The sequence below is a fragment of the Lepisma saccharinum genome, chromosome 1 (assembly GCF_977018435.1).
Source record: "Lepisma saccharinum chromosome 1, izLepSacc3.1, whole genome shotgun sequence".
In the NCBI taxonomy this organism is placed as follows: Eukaryota; Metazoa; Arthropoda; class Insecta; order Zygentoma; family Lepismatidae; genus Lepisma; species Lepisma saccharinum.
The window spans coordinates 181,536,643-181,555,285 of NC_139229.1; the positions used below are offsets into that span (position 1 = coordinate 181,536,643).

At 37.2% G+C, this 18,643-nt stretch overlaps 1 protein-coding gene across 1 annotated transcript in view; it reads right to left on the minus strand.

Moving 5' to 3' along the window:
- LOC145990462 (inactive CLIP domain-containing serine protease A3-like) overlaps window positions 1-18,643 on the minus strand; it is a 79,787-nt gene that overhangs the window by 14,134 nt on the left and 47,010 nt on the right. The window contains exons 3-6 of the mRNA XM_083126156.1: window positions 12,166-12,353; window positions 8,254-8,373; window positions 7,506-7,630; window positions 5,502-5,738 (exon numbers count right to left, since the gene is read on the minus strand). Of these exons, the coding sequence (XP_082982282.1) occupies window positions 5,502-5,738; window positions 7,506-7,630; window positions 8,254-8,373; window positions 12,166-12,353 (670 nt within the window). The remainder of the gene's footprint in view (window positions 1-5,501; window positions 5,739-7,505; window positions 7,631-8,253; window positions 8,374-12,165; window positions 12,354-18,643) is intronic.

Consider the following 18,643-nt stretch of genomic DNA (forward strand, 5'->3'; position numbering starts at 1 on the left):
TCTGAAACTAGAAATTCATAGTTCTCTTCTTTTTTGTTTCCCAGAAATCCATTCACCATAGCTTTGAAGAAACACCACGCTGCCAGTTCGACGTCTTGTAGCTTTGATTAAAAAATGTTGTCTTTCAGGAGTTTTCTAATTTGTGGTCCCACAAAAATACTTTCCTTCAATTTTGCTTGTCGCCTAGTTCGAGAAAAGGTCTTGGAGGTAACGAAATCCACTGCCATCTTTATTCAAGGCTTTCACGAAGTTCTTCATCAACCTAATTTAATATGTAGTGGTGGGAGAAGAATCTTCTTTGGATCAACAAGCGCCACATATTTCACATTTTTTCTCCAATTTGGTATTCATCCCACAATCCCCAATCTTTAACTACAAAATGATGAATTGTGTCGCGACTGTCCCACAGGCACGAAAAGCAGAAATGTTTCGTAAAACCTCCCTGTAATCCTGTGAGCAAGGCAATAACCTTGAGATCAGCACAGATTTCCCATTCATATTTATTATAATTTACAGCTGCTAACAAAGCAGACATTGTTTTGTGTGTTTCCTTCGTATTTAGAGCATGGAATAAAGGAATTGATGGTAAAATATTGCCATTATGCAGAAATACAGCTTTCATACTTAATTTTGAGGAGTCTATGAACAGTCTCCAATCGGGTACTGAATATCGAACACCGAACTCATTCATTAAGGAAATGATATCTACACAGAAGCGCATATTTTCTTTCATTGTGAAATACTTGGAAAACTGTTCGTGACGCTTTTGATAAATGGAAATTTTTGCATCTTTCGCAAGGAGTTTCCACTGCTGAAGCCTTGAACCAAGAATCTCTGCTTCTTTTTTTCCCAAATTTAAATCGCGTATAAGATCACTTAGCTCATCCTGCATAATGAGATGCACACCATCATCTTATTCGTCACAATGGTATTCTACGTCGATTAATGTTGATGGCTCGTCTGCGGTATCTTCATCTGTTGCTTGCACAACCTATGTGCGTGGGGGTTTTGGAACCGGTAGTTGCTCGCTGTGGTGTACCGGTCTCTTATATATAAATTTACATAACTTTTCGAATGAAGTAATTCTTTCCCTTTCTTTTCCAGGTAAACATCTAGCCTTATTTTCCAATGTTATACCTTATACCATAAATTTTATTTTGTTAAAAATTGACATTATGAAAAATTTTTACGTGTAGGAGAATTTTGAGGATTAGTTTCGCTTACTACACTACAAAACACATTAGAAACAGTCATTACTTTCATGGGGGCAAAAATCATGTTCCCTAGTGTAATTTGAGAGAAATAATTATCGAGACAAGACTGAGAACATTCTATAACCCTGTTAATGTTAATAGCACGTATCCAAGGTGGGAATCAGGGGGCCAAGCGTACTTCTGTTTTTGCCAGTTTTTTTATATGACTGTGTCCGCCTGCATTCCGACCTGTGGGTGGTCCTTCCAAAAACTACATCGTTCAGGACCGCATGTGCAGTTGTACCATTAACCCTCGCTGATTTCTGGTGCTGACAATACCGTTGCCCAAGAAGACTCTTTCTCGCTTTACAGTACATTTGGCAACATGTGGTGGACCCAATGCTCATTTGTTTTGTCCCACGAACAACGTTCAGTACCTTGTGACTTGAAAATGCTTGATCTCAGTCAAATAAAATTCAACTGATCGCTGATTCGCTGTTTCCCAGCCGCCAGTTGGGAGTTGCATTTTAGTATAGTTCCAGTTCGGGTCCCAAGCTGAAGACATTGATGACAGCGGAACTTACGGAGCCTCAGTGTAGTGCTAGCTCTCTCTTTCTCTCTCTAAAGTGATTATTATAGCAGTACCGGGTATTGGAGCAGTTTATTCAAACAGAAATAAGCTGCACATATCAACTGGAAATTTAAGTTTGAGTGATGATTTAATTGTGCCTGGACCAAATTTCGTGTATGCAGTCTGAGAATTTCATGGCATAAAAAAATACTTTTGTTTAAGCCTACTGGGGTCGACACACACTCAAACACTTAACTACCATAAAGAGACAGCAGAAAATTTTATGAATGTCGAGAAGGGAAACAAGAAGATGTTGCATATGTAGACATTTTAGCGGAAATTGCAGGCTCTACCAGGACCCGAATCAGGGCTCTGGCATACCCCATTATTGCTCTACCAACCAAGCCACCCTTGATTTAGACTAATTTTTCGCTAAAATGTCTACATAGTATATGTCCTGTGTATGTCAAATCGTAATCGTTGCCTGTTTAATGGGGCTGTTCACTGCCAAACTCTTCCACTAGAGGCCACCCCTGTTGTGTCCCTAAATAATTTTGTTCATCATCTGGTTGCCCTAAGCTTTACATTGGAGCATGATAGGATGACTATTCAAACGTTATTTTCAATGAAGGTTAGAATTTTTCGTGTAAATCGATAACAAAAATGTGTTTAGCAAACCTTTAAGATTATGTAGCAAGTCATAAGTTTCTGACAAATTACATTCTCCTGAGCCTAAGAATTAATATATTAAAGTGCAATGGCAGGGTAGCTCAGATGGGCTAAATATAGTATGTTTATGCACAAAGAGCACTAAACTTGACATAATTTTGGTCGTTCCTAGCTGCCATGGGTCTGTAATACAAAAATTTAGATTTTTACTCTACGCTTTTATATTTCCTCTTGTTGCGACGTGCGAGTACATGTAGTTTAACAGCGGGAGTAGGAATCTGATAAACTCACCAAATTACAAAGAGAAAATGTATTAAAGTGATTAAACACATGATATTTATTATTATACACTATGCCCTATATGATAAGTTAATAATTAACAGGTTTTCTTTGTATTAAGCAGACATTTCCCCCCTATTTTCGTCCTTTTTGTCTTGGGTTACAACAATTTAAAAATTATAATTCCTGTAATTAAGAAAGCCATAGAGGTTGCCAGACATGAAACAGAATATAAAATATATTTTTAATAACTATTCTTGTCTATAAATGTGTATATATAAAAGAGAGAACCATGTTTACTAGCCATGAGGAAAAATATCATATCACGTAAAAAAAGGAGTCCGTTATTAATAACAACTATAAAAATAAAAGTGCAGTTGCGTACAATTATTATGTATTATTCGTTATCAGATTCACAAGAATAGAGCACTTAAATTATGAAAATTGCAAGTGATCCAAATAAGTGCTGTGCAAATTTTAAGGCTTTTTTAGTTTCGATATCTTTTCTGTTGTTGACTGACTATCATCTTATGAAAATTCTTAGTTTCACAGCACTAATTATATTTATCTTTTATGTTCCGACATAATCTCTGAGGTTAAGATGAAATTAAACTTGTAATTTAATGTAATGGTAGCATGTTCAGCATCAAATTCGCCATGTATTTAAATGAGAAAACAATTGCCCATCAAAAGTGTGGGGACACAACAGGGGTGCTGCCACCTACAATAGTTTGCTTTGACCAGGCCCATTAACAAGCACAGCAAATATAGGAGAAATATGAAAACTGAGGGGCTTTCCCACTGGTTGAGGATACTTTTTTTTCTGTGGTCAACACGAGCTCCAGCTTCAAGGCCTACTAAGGGAGATTTCACACTGTGTCACCTGAGGATTTCACACCATGTCACCTGAGGATTTCACAAGTCGAAAGTAGATTTGTGCATTTTTTTGTGTCGCTATGGTGTGAAACGTTGCTGTTGATTGGCTTATTCCAAAAGACATGTATTGCGTCTCCCTTCGGTCTGAAATCTTCCTAAGTGAAGAAGATCCAAGTCACAATGATGGGAAATTATAGCTTTAAGGTCAGGTGTGAAGGCAGGTGACAGCACCCTAAAGTTTCATATCACGACCTGCAGGAAGAACTTCAGTCTCCAATACGAAATGATAAAAACTTCTGGTGAGTTGATTTTAAAATATTTGTCCGAAATAAATAGTGTCGTTCCCAGGATTTTCGGAGGGGAGATGGGTTATGCATACTATTTTTGCCATCCTTTCCTGAATTTAATGTTCTTTTTTTATGGAATACTGGGTAAAATAGGGTTATGACTCCACGAACCCTCCTTTGGGCAGGCCACTGGAGATAAATGAGTAAGCATTTTGTCATATTGGGAGATGAAACAGATGTGTTGGAACAGAAGGGTTTTCACTGGCCATTAATTGTTTTGTGATCCAGCTGTATTCGAGAAGACTTCCTTTGTTTAGTGTTGATATATGACAAGATGCGTAAGCTGTGACAGACAATTTTTAACATTTGTGATTACTTAGGCCTGAATATGAACAATATGGTGGGTTTCTGCTTTTATAAGAGCTGCAAACCTGGGAGGACAAGACACATTAGTGGTGTTCAGGCTCAAATTAGAGAGAAATATGCAAGAGCTGTCTGCATCCACTTCGCAGCTTGCGAGTTTGAATCTCGCATTGTCAAGTTGATTGTCCATTCCGTGCATGTGTAACAGCTACATAAAAACACTCAAAGACACCATAGATGTTTTGATGCCTGTTGAGAAGAAATGGACAAACACACTTACTGAGATGGTTCCGGCACACTATGTTAATGCATGGAAACCGAGTAGTCTACTGGTAAAAGAGTTCCGATTTCATGTTCTGATTAAAATGGCAGCCTTCAACAGTGGCGATGATTAGGAGATAGTTAGCTGCTTCCCATTATCTTACCTCTAAATGCTAAGCCTTGTCTACAAAGAGAAAGCCAACTTTCCTTACCCTCCTCCCCCCATTTTGGAACCAAATTGCCACACTGGCCTTAAACATACAATTGTGAGGTTCTATCTATACCCCTTAAAAAGATGGTGTTCAGCCCCCCCACCCCCCACCCCCGAAAGAGGTATTCCTGGATACGTGCCTGTCATGTATGTACAGTCTGTAGTGACAGCAAGACTAGGAAAACTATTAACGGAGTCTTTTCATTATCTTTTATACCAAGTGTGTGCATGGACATCCGCAGGATTTTTTCCAGGGAGGGACAATGAAGGTATTTTTTCCAGGGGGCAAACAAGGCACATTTTCTCCAATAATAGTGTTTTTCCCTCAAAAAACTTTGCTTAAATTTGAATGTATCATATTCATGCAATAATTAACACACATTATTGCAGCTGAAATGAAATTATATGTGAAAAATATTTAATTTTTGGTTGACTTTCATTTTCCGGGGGGGGGGGCATGCCCCCCCCCCCTTTTCTGGATGCCCATGAGTGTGTGTTAAGAAGTGAAACTGTACTACTTTGTTGTAGTTTTTGTTTAATTCTTAAACTTTGCATTGTGCAAAATGAATTAGACAAACAACGAAATTTGCAACAACTTTATAAGGTATCAGTCTCTTAAAAATCTTACATTCCTTGCTGGGGACTCAGCCTTTAGTCTAGTCACAATAAAGATGAATAATTAATAGATGAAATTTGTGCACTGAGGCTGCCCACACTGGAACTGTTAATCTGAAATCTCTGGTCAAATTTTGAGCAGACCACTCAATGAACTTGACCACGTAATAACTTACCTCTGTCCAGTGAATCTTGCATTGGATGGAGGGATGCATGCTGTGTTGATGTGTGGATAAGCTCCAAGCCTAACAGGTTGACTGAGCTTCAGAACTGCAACATCATTGTGAAGGTTGTTGGAGTTGAATCCTGGATGAATTATACTCTGTTGAATTCCATACTCTTCGTATTTAAATGGCTCTGTGTTCTCTTTTGCATTCCATTCACCCATTCGTACCTTTAAGCCTTCTCCATTCCTGAAAACCAATCAAAAAAATCACTAACCAAATAAATAAACTTTACATTGTTTGGTAGGTACAAATCATACCAGTTAATATTTAAAATCAACGAGATTGTAAAAGTGACAGGGAATACAAAAAATAAAGCTAACTTTATTAAATTTTCATTACATAAAGTTAAATATGAACTCTGCATAACCTACAGACTCGCATACACACACACCATGTCATCATCATTTCTATGTGAATGATGACTACTAGCATAATCAAAATTGATAGGTTAAGAATTTTTGTGGCAAGTAGCACAGAACATTTACATTCATGTCATTGGCATCGCCAAAATTTTTGTTGGGGAGGTTGGCCGTTGATATGAAATTGAATATTATTATTATTATTAAATTAGTAATAACTATAACTATTATTATAAACTAACTATTAACTTTAATTAATTTTTGACAAACAAAATTATTATAACCTTGGGGAGAGACTTCTACTCAATACATCAGAGTAGTGAATATGCAGTGGGCTTTTTTTTATTAATTTTTGCACTTCGCACTATCAATAAAAGAAAAGTCCATCTTAAAAGTATAATAGAAGAATTAAATTAGTATTTAACCATTTGCACAATAAGCCGTACATATGTCTTTGGAAATATTTTTTAATTACTTTTTTTTTTTTACAATGCTTGAAAAACGTTAGCACTCATTAGGTTACACATGTGCATGCAAGAACTGAACAATCTTCAAAAGTAAGCAATCATAGCATCAGCATAGAGCCATAGGCCATTCTTATTCATGAAACGAACTGTCAATGCATGAACATACCTAGACATGTTACAGTTGTATGCTGTACCTCACACTTCCACCTGATGTAATCTTCCAGCAAGGCGGAGCACCGTGCCATTATGCACAAGTAGTGTAGGGTTTCCTGGATGCTGGATTGGGAGAGGTGCTCCTATCCTTTGTCCCCTAAATCCCTGGACATTACTCCACTGATTTTTTCCCTGTAGGGTTTTGTAAATTCTCAAGTGTACCAAACACAAGTTCAAGATCTTCGTGATCTACAAAGTCGCATTTGTGCTGCAATCTGGAAAGTGATGCCAGTAATGCTGTACAACACATGGGCGGAGCTTGAATATAGGTTGGACATCTGTCATGTTACTAATGGTGCACATATCGAGGTGTATTACGTGTATGTAATAAAACTTTTTGAGTTACTCTATGGGCAGAAGAAAACAGTACGGAAATATCTTAATAAACTTACAAGTTATTAATTTTTCTTCTATTATACTTTTAAGCCGGATGCACTGTATATTGAAATGCTTAGTTATGCTATTTTGTTATTAACTTGTACACACTTCATTCAAGTTCAAGAAGTTATGGGGGAGTTTTGATAATTATGTTTACGTTCTGTGAGCTCTCACATAAATCTCATTTCTGTAAATTTGTGAACTCTTAGAACCATTTATTCTTTGGATTAAGTTCTGCCCTGCCTCCTCCAATTTGCTGCTTTTTTTCCTTTTAGAGTTCTGCTAGAATGCTAATTAAATGAACTTTCTGTTATTGCCTATCAACATAGTAAATTTCTTGCTTTTTTTGTAATTTGAAATTGATATTATCATTTCCAGAGGGTACAAAGTGACTGGTTTGACCCCCTTCCCAACACCTATGATTCATGTGTAAGTTGCCTTGTTTAAGCTTGAGATTTTCTGGTAAACACATTCGGATTACTGTATATTCAATACTCAATTGCTGAAAGTAAGAATAAAGAAGGAAGATAACTTACGGAAATGGAGCCACTTTGTGTGCTGTTGTCAGGACATGGAAACTATCGAGCAGAACTCCTCCACCAATGTAGTTGTTATTCTCGCCAAGAACAAGGGCTTCCCATGGATATTTCCCAAATTCAGCCTGAAATGAGTTCATCATTCTAATTAGGCACTCACTAAGCCACGTGTAATTAAGACCCATACAATTTCCTTAACTTCATATTCACGAAATACATATAAGTGAAAGGAAAGTGAAAGAAAAGCCTGATAGACTGATGATGTAGGAAGGTCACAAAATATAAATCACTAGTTAATAAGTCTCTACCAAATGTTCAAATTTTTCATGTTGAGCAACAGAATGTTGTTAAGTACATAATTCAAACATGAAATTCATTATTTTGATATTTAACAAGTGTATAGCATAAATGCTGATATTATCTGTTAATCATGCATGAAGTGAATTTAAAACTTTCTCAATAGAACTTAAATTTTATTACAGATAGTGAAACTAGTCATGAACCATTTCAATTTTTTTTAGAAACTTTTAGTGGTATTTGATGCATATTGAGGCATTTTAGCTTAAATAATTCAATTGTGGATCACATTTGACATTTGATTTTCTCATTTCATTATGTGTCATATTAAATTCAACCAATTAGAGCTATGTTATATTTGCAACACCATAATACACAATTGGAGCAATACAGTTAGAGCATTGGGCTGTTAGTTTTTCATGTAAGTAAAGTATTATAAGGAAGCAGTTACCTGTCCAGGTTCTAACTTAACTCCTGGCACTTGAATGCGAGTTCTGGTGCCGCACTTGGGAGGTAGAGGGGTTGGGCAACAGTACACATCACCAGATGAGCAGATGACACCTACTGGAGGCTGTAGAGAGGAAAGAGATTATTTTAATAACATTTGTTCCAGGATGCATGCACCCATCAGCAAAGACACAGTAGGTTTCACCACACGAAACAAGCAGGAAAATTTAGTAACCAGTTTGTATGTGATCTTTGATTTTAATTTTTGGACCTTAACCTGTATTTAGCTTTAGGCAAAATATCCCGCACAAGACTGAGGAATTAATGTGTCTAGCATGAAGATTAATTTATATTAATTATTGCACTGTACTTTGCAATAAGTGACGTGCACTGAGTAGTAGCTAGTCTAGCAGAGATAGATCAATCAATCTTACATCTCTAATGATTTTGAAATCACAATATTTATTGTCTTGTCAGTACTTATGTTCTCTGTCTTTACACCACAACTTTTTATATGTAGTACAATATGTATGTATAATACAGGATGTAGTTTTATTATTTATGAAATGGGATCGTATTATGCACAGACAAAAATGTTATGCTTTCTTTTCTTTTTTTTCAAATATGGAATATACAATGATTAAAAAAAAATATTTGCTCATGCTCTCTCTTGCTCTCGGTTTAGTAGAGTTTCATTCAAATATACTAATCTCTTTATCCTATAATAAATAGATTAGCTAAACTGTCATAAATATGGACGTATTTATTTGGGCAAGAGAACGCACATTTTTATTGTTGTTGTTGGTTTGGTTTATTTTACTTCGCTCATCTAACACATTTGGTTATTGCGAAAATGAGGAGGAGTGATGATATGATGAAATTGATGAAGGGACCCCACAAAGAACAATCCAGACCAGGATTCGAACCAGTGACAAGCGTGCATTCTTGTTCTTCTGTGTTGTACTCTGTAGTGAATAATGAATTAATTTGGAATGAAAAAATTATCCCAGAACTCAAAAAGCCAAATGAATATTTTTGAAGAAACTACAAAAAAGTATGTTTTGTTACCTGTTATACATTTAATTTTTGCCACCTCCCATAATTTTTTCTAACTGTATAGATATAAGCTTATGAGTTTTATGGAAGTCATGAGGGACATTCGTAAACAGAGAACTCTGGGTTCCTGATTTCACAGTGCCCTGCAGATGCACTGGGAGTTGTTTTTTTAGCATTGCTCTTCCATCACTTTACCTAACTTCTGCCAAGACGATGAACGTTGATTAAATTAGATGGGTGAAGGGTGGATACAAAGAAACACTCATGCTCAAGCCAGGGCTCGAGCCCGGATCCTTCAGTAATGAGATCGTGAGATGGAGAAATTAGGGAAATCAAGCAATGCAACATTTTTGAAAAAAAAAAACGTTAATCATATACAAAGATGGTGTTTCGAAAATCCAATCGAAACCCATGTATCTGAATGGTTAGTGCTTTCCTCTAGTCTTTGTTGTTGTCCAACCTCCGTGGGGGAATGCAAGTGGTCTCTGATAGATACCCGGTAGAGGCAGACACATAGTGGTTCGGATCCCACTTTAAACTGTAGGTCCAGTTCAGAGTAGCCTTTCTGTGCACAAAGTGGACTTAGAACACCAAATCAACCAACCGTGGGCGAGTCGTTATCACAGCAAGCTATAACACCAGGAGTTCCGGATTCGAACCCCGCCATTGGCATGGGTGTTCTTTGTGTTTATCCCTTCATTAATTTTATTGTATCATCTTCACAATTAATCAAATGTGACAAAAAAGCAACGCTAAGTTACAAATAATCAAATTAATCATTGATTGTTTGATTTGGGTTATTTTACTTAGTTTTTCCATCACTTTTGGCTAATCGCAAAGATGATACGATAAAATTGATGAAGGGACACACACAGAAAGAACACCCATGGGCAAGCCAGGATTCGGACCTGGCATCTCTAGCTTAGTAGTCAAATCAAATAGTTGTTTTTTTTTAAAAAAAAGGGGGTGGTAGTTAAGTGTCCCCTTTTTTTAGTAATTCCTTATTTTGCAATCTTTTCCTATCATTGACATTCTTTTTTTTAGGAACACTAGGCCCTAAAGGTGGGTGGGGGATATGATTCACAACAACTTCCCTTGGGCTACCCCAAGTGTCGATGTCACCACATGTCACTGTGCAATAATAAACAATAAAGGCATGAGTGTTATGTGTAATCTTGTCTAATGATTGTCATCATACAGATTTGACAAGAATGTAAAACAAATCACTAAGCAAGTATGTTAATTACAAAATCCTTGTGCTGTAAATTAAGTTGTGTCTTACTATCTCGGAAAGTAAAAGTTTAAAATTTTTAATTTGTTGTTTAGCAGTTGCACAAAAGAAAACATCATGTCCACAGTTTTATGGGAAATAGTATGTGGAGGCATTTAAAGAAGTTTTTATGCTCATGTTTATGAATGTTTATGTATTTATAGTAGAGAACATTTTCATTAAGAAATAAATACAACAATTGTAATGTTTGTGAGACACGTACTGATGTCAAATGTCAAGAATAAGCTCATACAAGAAGAGAGTATTAATAGAAATGAGATTGATAAGATAAGGATGGGTAGAGAATTGGTCACAGAGTTACTCCACATCCACCTAGTCTTCATTCTTTTGTTATAACTCTCATAATCACTAAGAGCAACTCGGATTTTTGTGATCCAACATTGTTAGGTTTTCCTATGTATTTGTCAATGTTTTCTTGACAAATGTACTTGTCAAAATTTTCTTCACAAATGTGCTTGTCAATATTTTCTTGGTTCTTAAAATCCCCTGATACGAGGGGAGTTCAAAAAATTTCCATATTAACCTACTTCAAAATGTCGGAGAAAGTTGAAACTGGGTAGAAAGATTATGTCTTTTCTACATACATAGTCACCGTCTATTTTACACATTTTTTCCACCATTGCAAACACTTGCGAATACCATCTTTGTAAAATGCTGGAGATTGGGCATATAGCCACACCTCTGTCGTAGATATGACATCATTGTCATCTTGAAAATGCTTGCCCTGCAAAAACTTCTTCATATTAGGGAAGAGGAAGAAATCCGAAGGTGCAATATCCGGGAAATATGGAGGATGAGGCAAAATATCATAGTCATACTCACGTGTTTTAACGAGAGCATGATGGGATTCATGGACAGATGCATTGTCATGCAGGATGAGCACACCTTTGGACAGCATTCCTCACCTGCAAATTTTAATTTTCTCACCCAATTTGGCTAGAAGGTCTGCATAATAGTTCCCAGTAATTGTGTGGCCTTTCGGAAGGTAATCCATGAAGATAACACCACGTTCATCACAAAAAATTGATAAAATCACCTTCTTGGCAGACACTTTGACCTTTGCCTTTTTAAGATAGGGGGAATCATAATGCTTCCACTGTTTTGAACTTTCTTTGCTTTTAGCAACAACACTATAGGATGGACACTTCACCATATACAGCAAACATATCCTCATGGATTTGTTTGGGAGCTTTGCCTTGCAGAAAGAGGAATCGGATCACAGATCTGTATTCGAATTTGTCCATTGTTGCACCTTCATTCTGTGAAACACCTGGTAAGGAAACAGTAATTGTTCAACTGCAGTCATATTTGGCACATAACATACACAAGGTTGTACCTATTCAACTTGCACAAGTTTGTGTTCCTACGTGAATTATTTCTATCTGGATATGGAAACTTTTTGAACCTCCCCCCTCGTATATCTTGTTAGTATCAAAAGCACAGGATTTTTTCATTGTCAGTACGTGTACTGTTCATTTGGAGCACATTAGATGCCATTGTTTACATCTTATGTTTTACGAGTAATGAATATGGAATTTTGCAATGTAGATAAATGTGGAAACTACATACCGTGGAGACTTTACGAATGTCAATATTTCCTGATCCATCCGTAGGTTGTTGAGGACTACAGAACTGTGTAGGGACACAACTGCAACCTCCACTAGGTTGTCTATTCTCTCCTGAAGGAGGTCGCAATGGCAGTGGTTGTCCATTTTCACTTGATTCAGATGAACCACTTCCTGGCACAGGTGGAAGACCTGCAATATTAGAAGAAAGCTTAGAGACCTTTCAAATTCTTTATAGCTTACTAGCATTATTACTTATTACTATTATTTAATATGAGGGAAGTGGATTTGTGAGTCCCCACTAACATATTATAAGATGATGTCTTCTACAATAAGCAGGGCTGTAATGGCTCAGCCAAAGTGACCTGGGCAACTTGATATGTGGTTCCCCTTACTTGATTGCAGATGGCCATCAATAGAAAAAAGTCACCCATCTCAACTTCGTTTCTCATAAACTTATAGAGTGTAAATTGTCTACTCTATAAATTGTCTACAGTTATGAATCCAGTAAGAAGATTCAGTTGCTCATACAGCCATTTCATATTCAAATAAGAGCTAAGATAATCCCCCCCCCCAACACACACACACACACATACATTGATTTTTAGATTTTTAGCTACACTGTGACAATGTAGTTGATTTACTTTTAATTGTTAAACACTTTGAAGGGGCCCAAACATTTAGTGGGGGATAAGGCTCAGGAACCTCCAAGATCTAGTACCCCTTCTTTTGTTGCACATGGTATAACGTGTATGAGTTAAATGTCAACATTATTCTTGGGGATTTTCTGAAGTTCATTTTTCTTCCCTTTTGAAATTTTGTGAACATTTCTGTCGAACCAGTTCTTTTCTAGTGCGTTATGATCTTGTGAACTAAAGTATACAAAGTGAAAAATCCTACAGCTGCGAATTTCCTTGTTCGAGGATCCTTGTATGGATCAACATGGAGACAATGCAGTAGGTGGGGAATGCTTATGCAAATTATCCCAACTCGAAGGGATGAAAAAGTCTAAGAAATGTATAGTCGGTGGTATATCAGGTGAAAAATGACATTGTTAAAATTATGATTACTACTATTGATGCCCACTAACAACAAAATTAAAGCATCATGTTCCTGTGGCAACAATCTTTTAGGGGATCCAGTCTTTACCATCGGCTTTTCATTTGGTGACAAATTTCCAGTGAAGAGAGCCCCATCACCACATTAGTACCTGTCTTTCAAGACTGGAGTCCATGGCTATTTCAAAAGATACGAAAGATCATGCACACACACATGTTGGCTATAAGAAGGCCCCCTCCAAGAAAGAATTCTGATTGCGCAACAAAGTAAAAGAAAAAAATAATTAAAAAATGAAATTTCGTCTTCCAGTTGTTTACCATCTTGATTTAGTTTCCAGAAGCTACTATGCTGATCCGTAAGTCTATAATAAGAAATTGAAAAGCACTGCATTTGGTGTGAAATGTAATTTCTTCTGCAACTATTGTACATCATCAATATATATATATATATATAAAGTGAAAGAGGAGAGAGGAAACACTCACTGGACAAAGAAAAAATTCAAATTTTCGTGATGGTGTATCACATCTTCAGGAGTAGAGAGACATTGTATAACTATCTCTACTCCTGAAGATGTGATACACCATCACGAAAATTTGAATTTTTTCTATGTCCGGTGAGTGTTTCCTCTCTCCTCTTTCACTTTTTATTTAGCCCTTGTGGCCCTCCTTCCTTTTATCCTATATATATATATAATGAATGTCTTAGTGTTCTTGATGTTTTTTACACTAAGGGCCCCCAAGATTTTACACTGCACTATGCCACTGTTCATTGAACACACAAATGGTTAATGTAATTTCCTTAATGTAATGAAGTGACTGCAATAGGTTTTGCATTTGAAAGTGAACTATATACAGGGTGACTGGTAATTAGATGTATTCCCTGAAAGGGGTTAAAGTAGAGACAATTTGCAATAAATTTGACCATATGATACCCCGTACGAAAATTAGTAGTTTTCGAGATAATCGAGTTTCAATTGTTTTTTTAAAAAATGACAATTTTCCACATAAAAAGATGAATTGAGAAAAAACAGCTCATTGTATGGAACCTATTTCAGCGTTTTCTGATAGCTAACAAATAAGTGGTTTGTTGAAATAAAAGTTTCTCCCAAATAACAATCACATGTAAGTAACGGGTGGGTCTAAACTTACAAGTGATGATAAAAAAATGCACTCTTAGTTTACTTGGCAACCTATTAATAACAAAAATGGTATGACACGAAGTGTACAAATTACTTAAATTACTTCCTTGTGACATCTGCTATCCAACAAGGTACAAATGTTGCTAACATACACATTTGTGTACAAGAAATAATACTTCATTCATCTTCATGTGAATGGAATCAATGAACAATACAATTAAAGAACATTACACGTCTTGCTCAAAGTGGGCACCTCCGTTACGAATGCAGGCACGCAGGTTTTTACGGACATTTGGTCTCTTAACTCTTGATGTGATGGTGTCCTTGATGTGTTGACCAGCTGTTAAGATCCTCTCCCTGAGCTCTTCTTGCGAGTTTACCGGTGTCTTGTCATGTGGCTCCCAATGTAAAAGTCGCAAGGCTTCAAATCGGGGGATCGAGCCGGCCAGGGAATCGGGCCGCCTCGGCCAATCCATTTCTTTGGGTAATTTTCATCCAGCCACTGTCTCACGCCCAGGCATAAGTATGGATGGGCGTAATCAACAATAATTTCATCGAGCCATTTTTCCTGCCCCAAATCTTAAATTACATCACTTATGAATAATTTTTGAGGAACGGGATGGCAATGTTGTTGGAGGATGTGCCTCTAGCTACATGTGATTTGATTTATCAGCATGATGACTAGCTCGATCCCCCGATCGATTTGACGCCTTGAGAATTTTACATTTGGAGCCACATGACAAGACACCAGTAAGCTCGCAAGAAGAGCTCAGGGAGAGGATCTTAACAGCTGGTCAACACATCAAGGACACCATCACATCACGAGTTAAGAGACCAAATGTCCGTAAAAACCTGCGTGCCGGCATTCGTAACGGAGGTGCCCACTTTGAGCAAGACGTGTAATGTTCTTTAATTGTATTGTTCATTGATTCCATTCACATGAAGATGAATGAAGTATTATTTCTTGTACACAAATGTGTATGTTAGCAACCTTGTACCTTGTTGGATAGCAGATGTCACAAGGAAGTAATTTAAGTAATTTGTACACTTCGTGTCATACCATTTTTGTTATTAATAGGTTGCCAAGTAAACTAAGAGTGCATTTTTTTATCATCACTTGTAAGTTTAGACCCACCCGTTACTTACATGTGATTGTTATTTGGGAAAAACTTTTATTTCAACAAACCACTTATTTGTTAGCTATCAGAAAACGCTGAAATAGGTTCCATACAATGAGCTGTTTTTTCTCAATTCATCTTTTTATGTGGAAAATTGTCATTTTTTAAAAAAACAATTGAAACTCGATTATCTCGAAAACTACTAATTTTCGGACGGGGTATCATATGGTCAAATTTATTGCAAATTGTCTCTACTTTAACCCCTTTCAGGGAATACATCTAATTACCAGTCACCCTGTATTTAGACATTTACTTTACAAAACCATGACATGAGTTTTGTTGTAATTTATAAAAATTGTAATAAAATGACAGAAATTTGCTCTAAATTACTGGCAATTTATAAATATATCACATCGATAAAATTATGGGTAATATTACTGATAAATCAATCCATCAATATGCTAATACCGATAGCGATAGAGTACCAAATAATTTTCCCCATCTAATAATAATAATAATTTGAGGATGGTATGACATGAGGGGAAAGGGAGGAGACCATTCTAAACTAAATTTAAAATGATGTGGTATTGTGTATCAAGTATTCGTCTTTTGGTGCCAGATTGTAACACAAATAGCATGGCATGGTCCCATGGGCCACCAAATTGAATTTACTATTTCCACGAGTTATCGAAAAATTAGCAAACTTTTTCACAAATTATCATGCATTTTGGACCTTCCTTATAGAATTATGATAACGTTTTCGTTATTACTGTTTTTATTACACAATTTATCTTATGCTACAAAAATCTGTAAATGGTTCTATAAATACACTGTCATACGAGTGTAAGATCAAAAAAAAAAAAATGCTTTGGTTATTCAAATATCACAGAACATACATGGAGTTACCTAAAGAAAACAAAATCACACAAAAAATTACACACAAAAAAATCCTGCACAATGTCAAAATGATAGTCAGTGGAAGTAAATACTTCATTATCACTTTTCTAAAACTCCAGATCCGATAATTCACTTCTGCTACCAATTTCGTCAAGTGTGGCAAGGATATTTCCACTAAAAGTGTCAACTCAGATTCTCATACCAGGTTTCATACTGAAAGTCTTATGCAAAGGGTGTTGAATCGTCAATGGGACCCATGAGTGTATATAGCTCTGAAACTACAGTACAACACAGCAAGCATGCTGGCAGGTCATGCGATATTCCAAGATATGATGCTACCGAAAAGGAAAGGAAAGTGAAAGTGAATTTTATTTCTTCCAAGAATGAGTGTGTTGTTCTAGGCTGCAGGTCCCAGGGACCGTTACGGGTTAGAATATTCATCAAGAGTGAGGGTATGAACGTACCCAAATCTGGTGTTTAGTTGTGAATAAAACACACCATCAACATTGTAGAGCATGACTTGAACACACACTAAGCAACTTAATACATCTCATAGGTTTGTTATTCATTGAACACTATGAATAATGAAAGAATCAATTTTGCTGCTTGATGTGCCATGTCTGACAGATGTTGTTAGACTATATGACAGTTGTCTAACTATGGAAATGTACTTGTAATAATAAAAATTTCGGTCCAGAAGCAAACTAAATTTAAAGTTACAATTCAATATACAAAATGATATTTCAGTGTGGATATGGTTAGTAGAGTCTGAAAATTGCAAGGGGTCCTGTGTTCAAATCCCGGCCTGGGCATGGATGTCTGTGAGTGTCCATTCATCAATTTCATCATATCATCACTCACTACCATCTTCACAAATTAAACAAAAGTGGCACAAAAAGTGAAGTAAAATAAAGCAAATCACTCAATCAATAAAATCTGAAAATATTTCATAATTCCAGTCAGCCAGACAATCAGGAGAGTCATCCTACCAAAACCCACCATCACCAGAGAGGAACGAGCAGCCCTGAAATCACTCCCTTCAGACCCTGACATTACGATTCTCCCATCAGACAAAGGAAATGCAACTGTGTTACTACCAACGCCGGCCTATCGGGATAAGATTGCAGAACTTCTGAGCAATCAGGCATACAGGGAACTACCGAGGAACCCCACAGCAGCAGTGGAACCAACCACCACCTCAAGAAATCGGGCTTAACTGAAGAGATTCGCAAACACCTGACAGCGCATGGCAGCCAGCCTCCTTACCAAAAATCCAAAAAGAGGGTGTCCCCCTCAGACCCATTGTCAGTGCTATAGCCAGTCCAACCTACAGAATCGCCAAATAACTCACATCCCTGCTTCAACCTCTAGTTTGACAATGTGAACATCACATCAAGAACTCATGTGATTTTGTCCAGGAACTGAAGAAACTCAAGGTCTCCCCATCCGATATTCTAGTCATATTTCTTCTACAACGGGAAATATTACGAACAAACTGACAAAGTGGCCACGGGTTCATCACTCTCACCGGCGATTGCGAACTTCTACATGGAACATTTTGAACATGAAGCATTGAAAGACGCTCCCAACCAACCTTCCTGTTTCTACAGATATGTGGATGACACGTTCGTCATTTGACCACATGGACGACCAGCATTAAAGAGCTTCTTAGACTTCCTTAACAAACGGCATTCAAATATCCAGTTTACCATGGGAATAGAAGAAGATGGCTGCCTCCAATTCCTGGACATCCTGATCTGCCGCAAACCAAATGGCACCCTCGGACATAGTGTGTACAGAAAACCCACCCACACTGACCTGTACCTAAATACCAATAGCTACCATCACAAAGCACAATGCCTCAACATTTTGAACACTAACCCACAGGGCAGTAACAGTTTCTGACTAGGAGAATCTACAATCAGAATTCACTCGCTTCCGAACCAGTCTACAGCAGAATGGATACCACATCAGAGATATCAACAGGGCGATCAACAAGGCAGTTTCATTTCAGCAGAGACCAAGCACAGATAACAGTGTGGCCCTTACAGCCAAGAGAAGCCAAACATGAGGATGAGCCCCTTGCAAGGACTGATACTGCACTGCCCAGCCCCTCTACCAGTAGCAACACAGGACAGGAATGCCCTACTGTAACAGTTTTACCATTCGTAGGACACACCTCCGAGAAGTTAAGCAGAATTCTAGCCAGGCACGGGGTGAAGACCATTCCAAGGCGGCCACTGAAAACCAAGGCCCTACTCCGTTCAGTC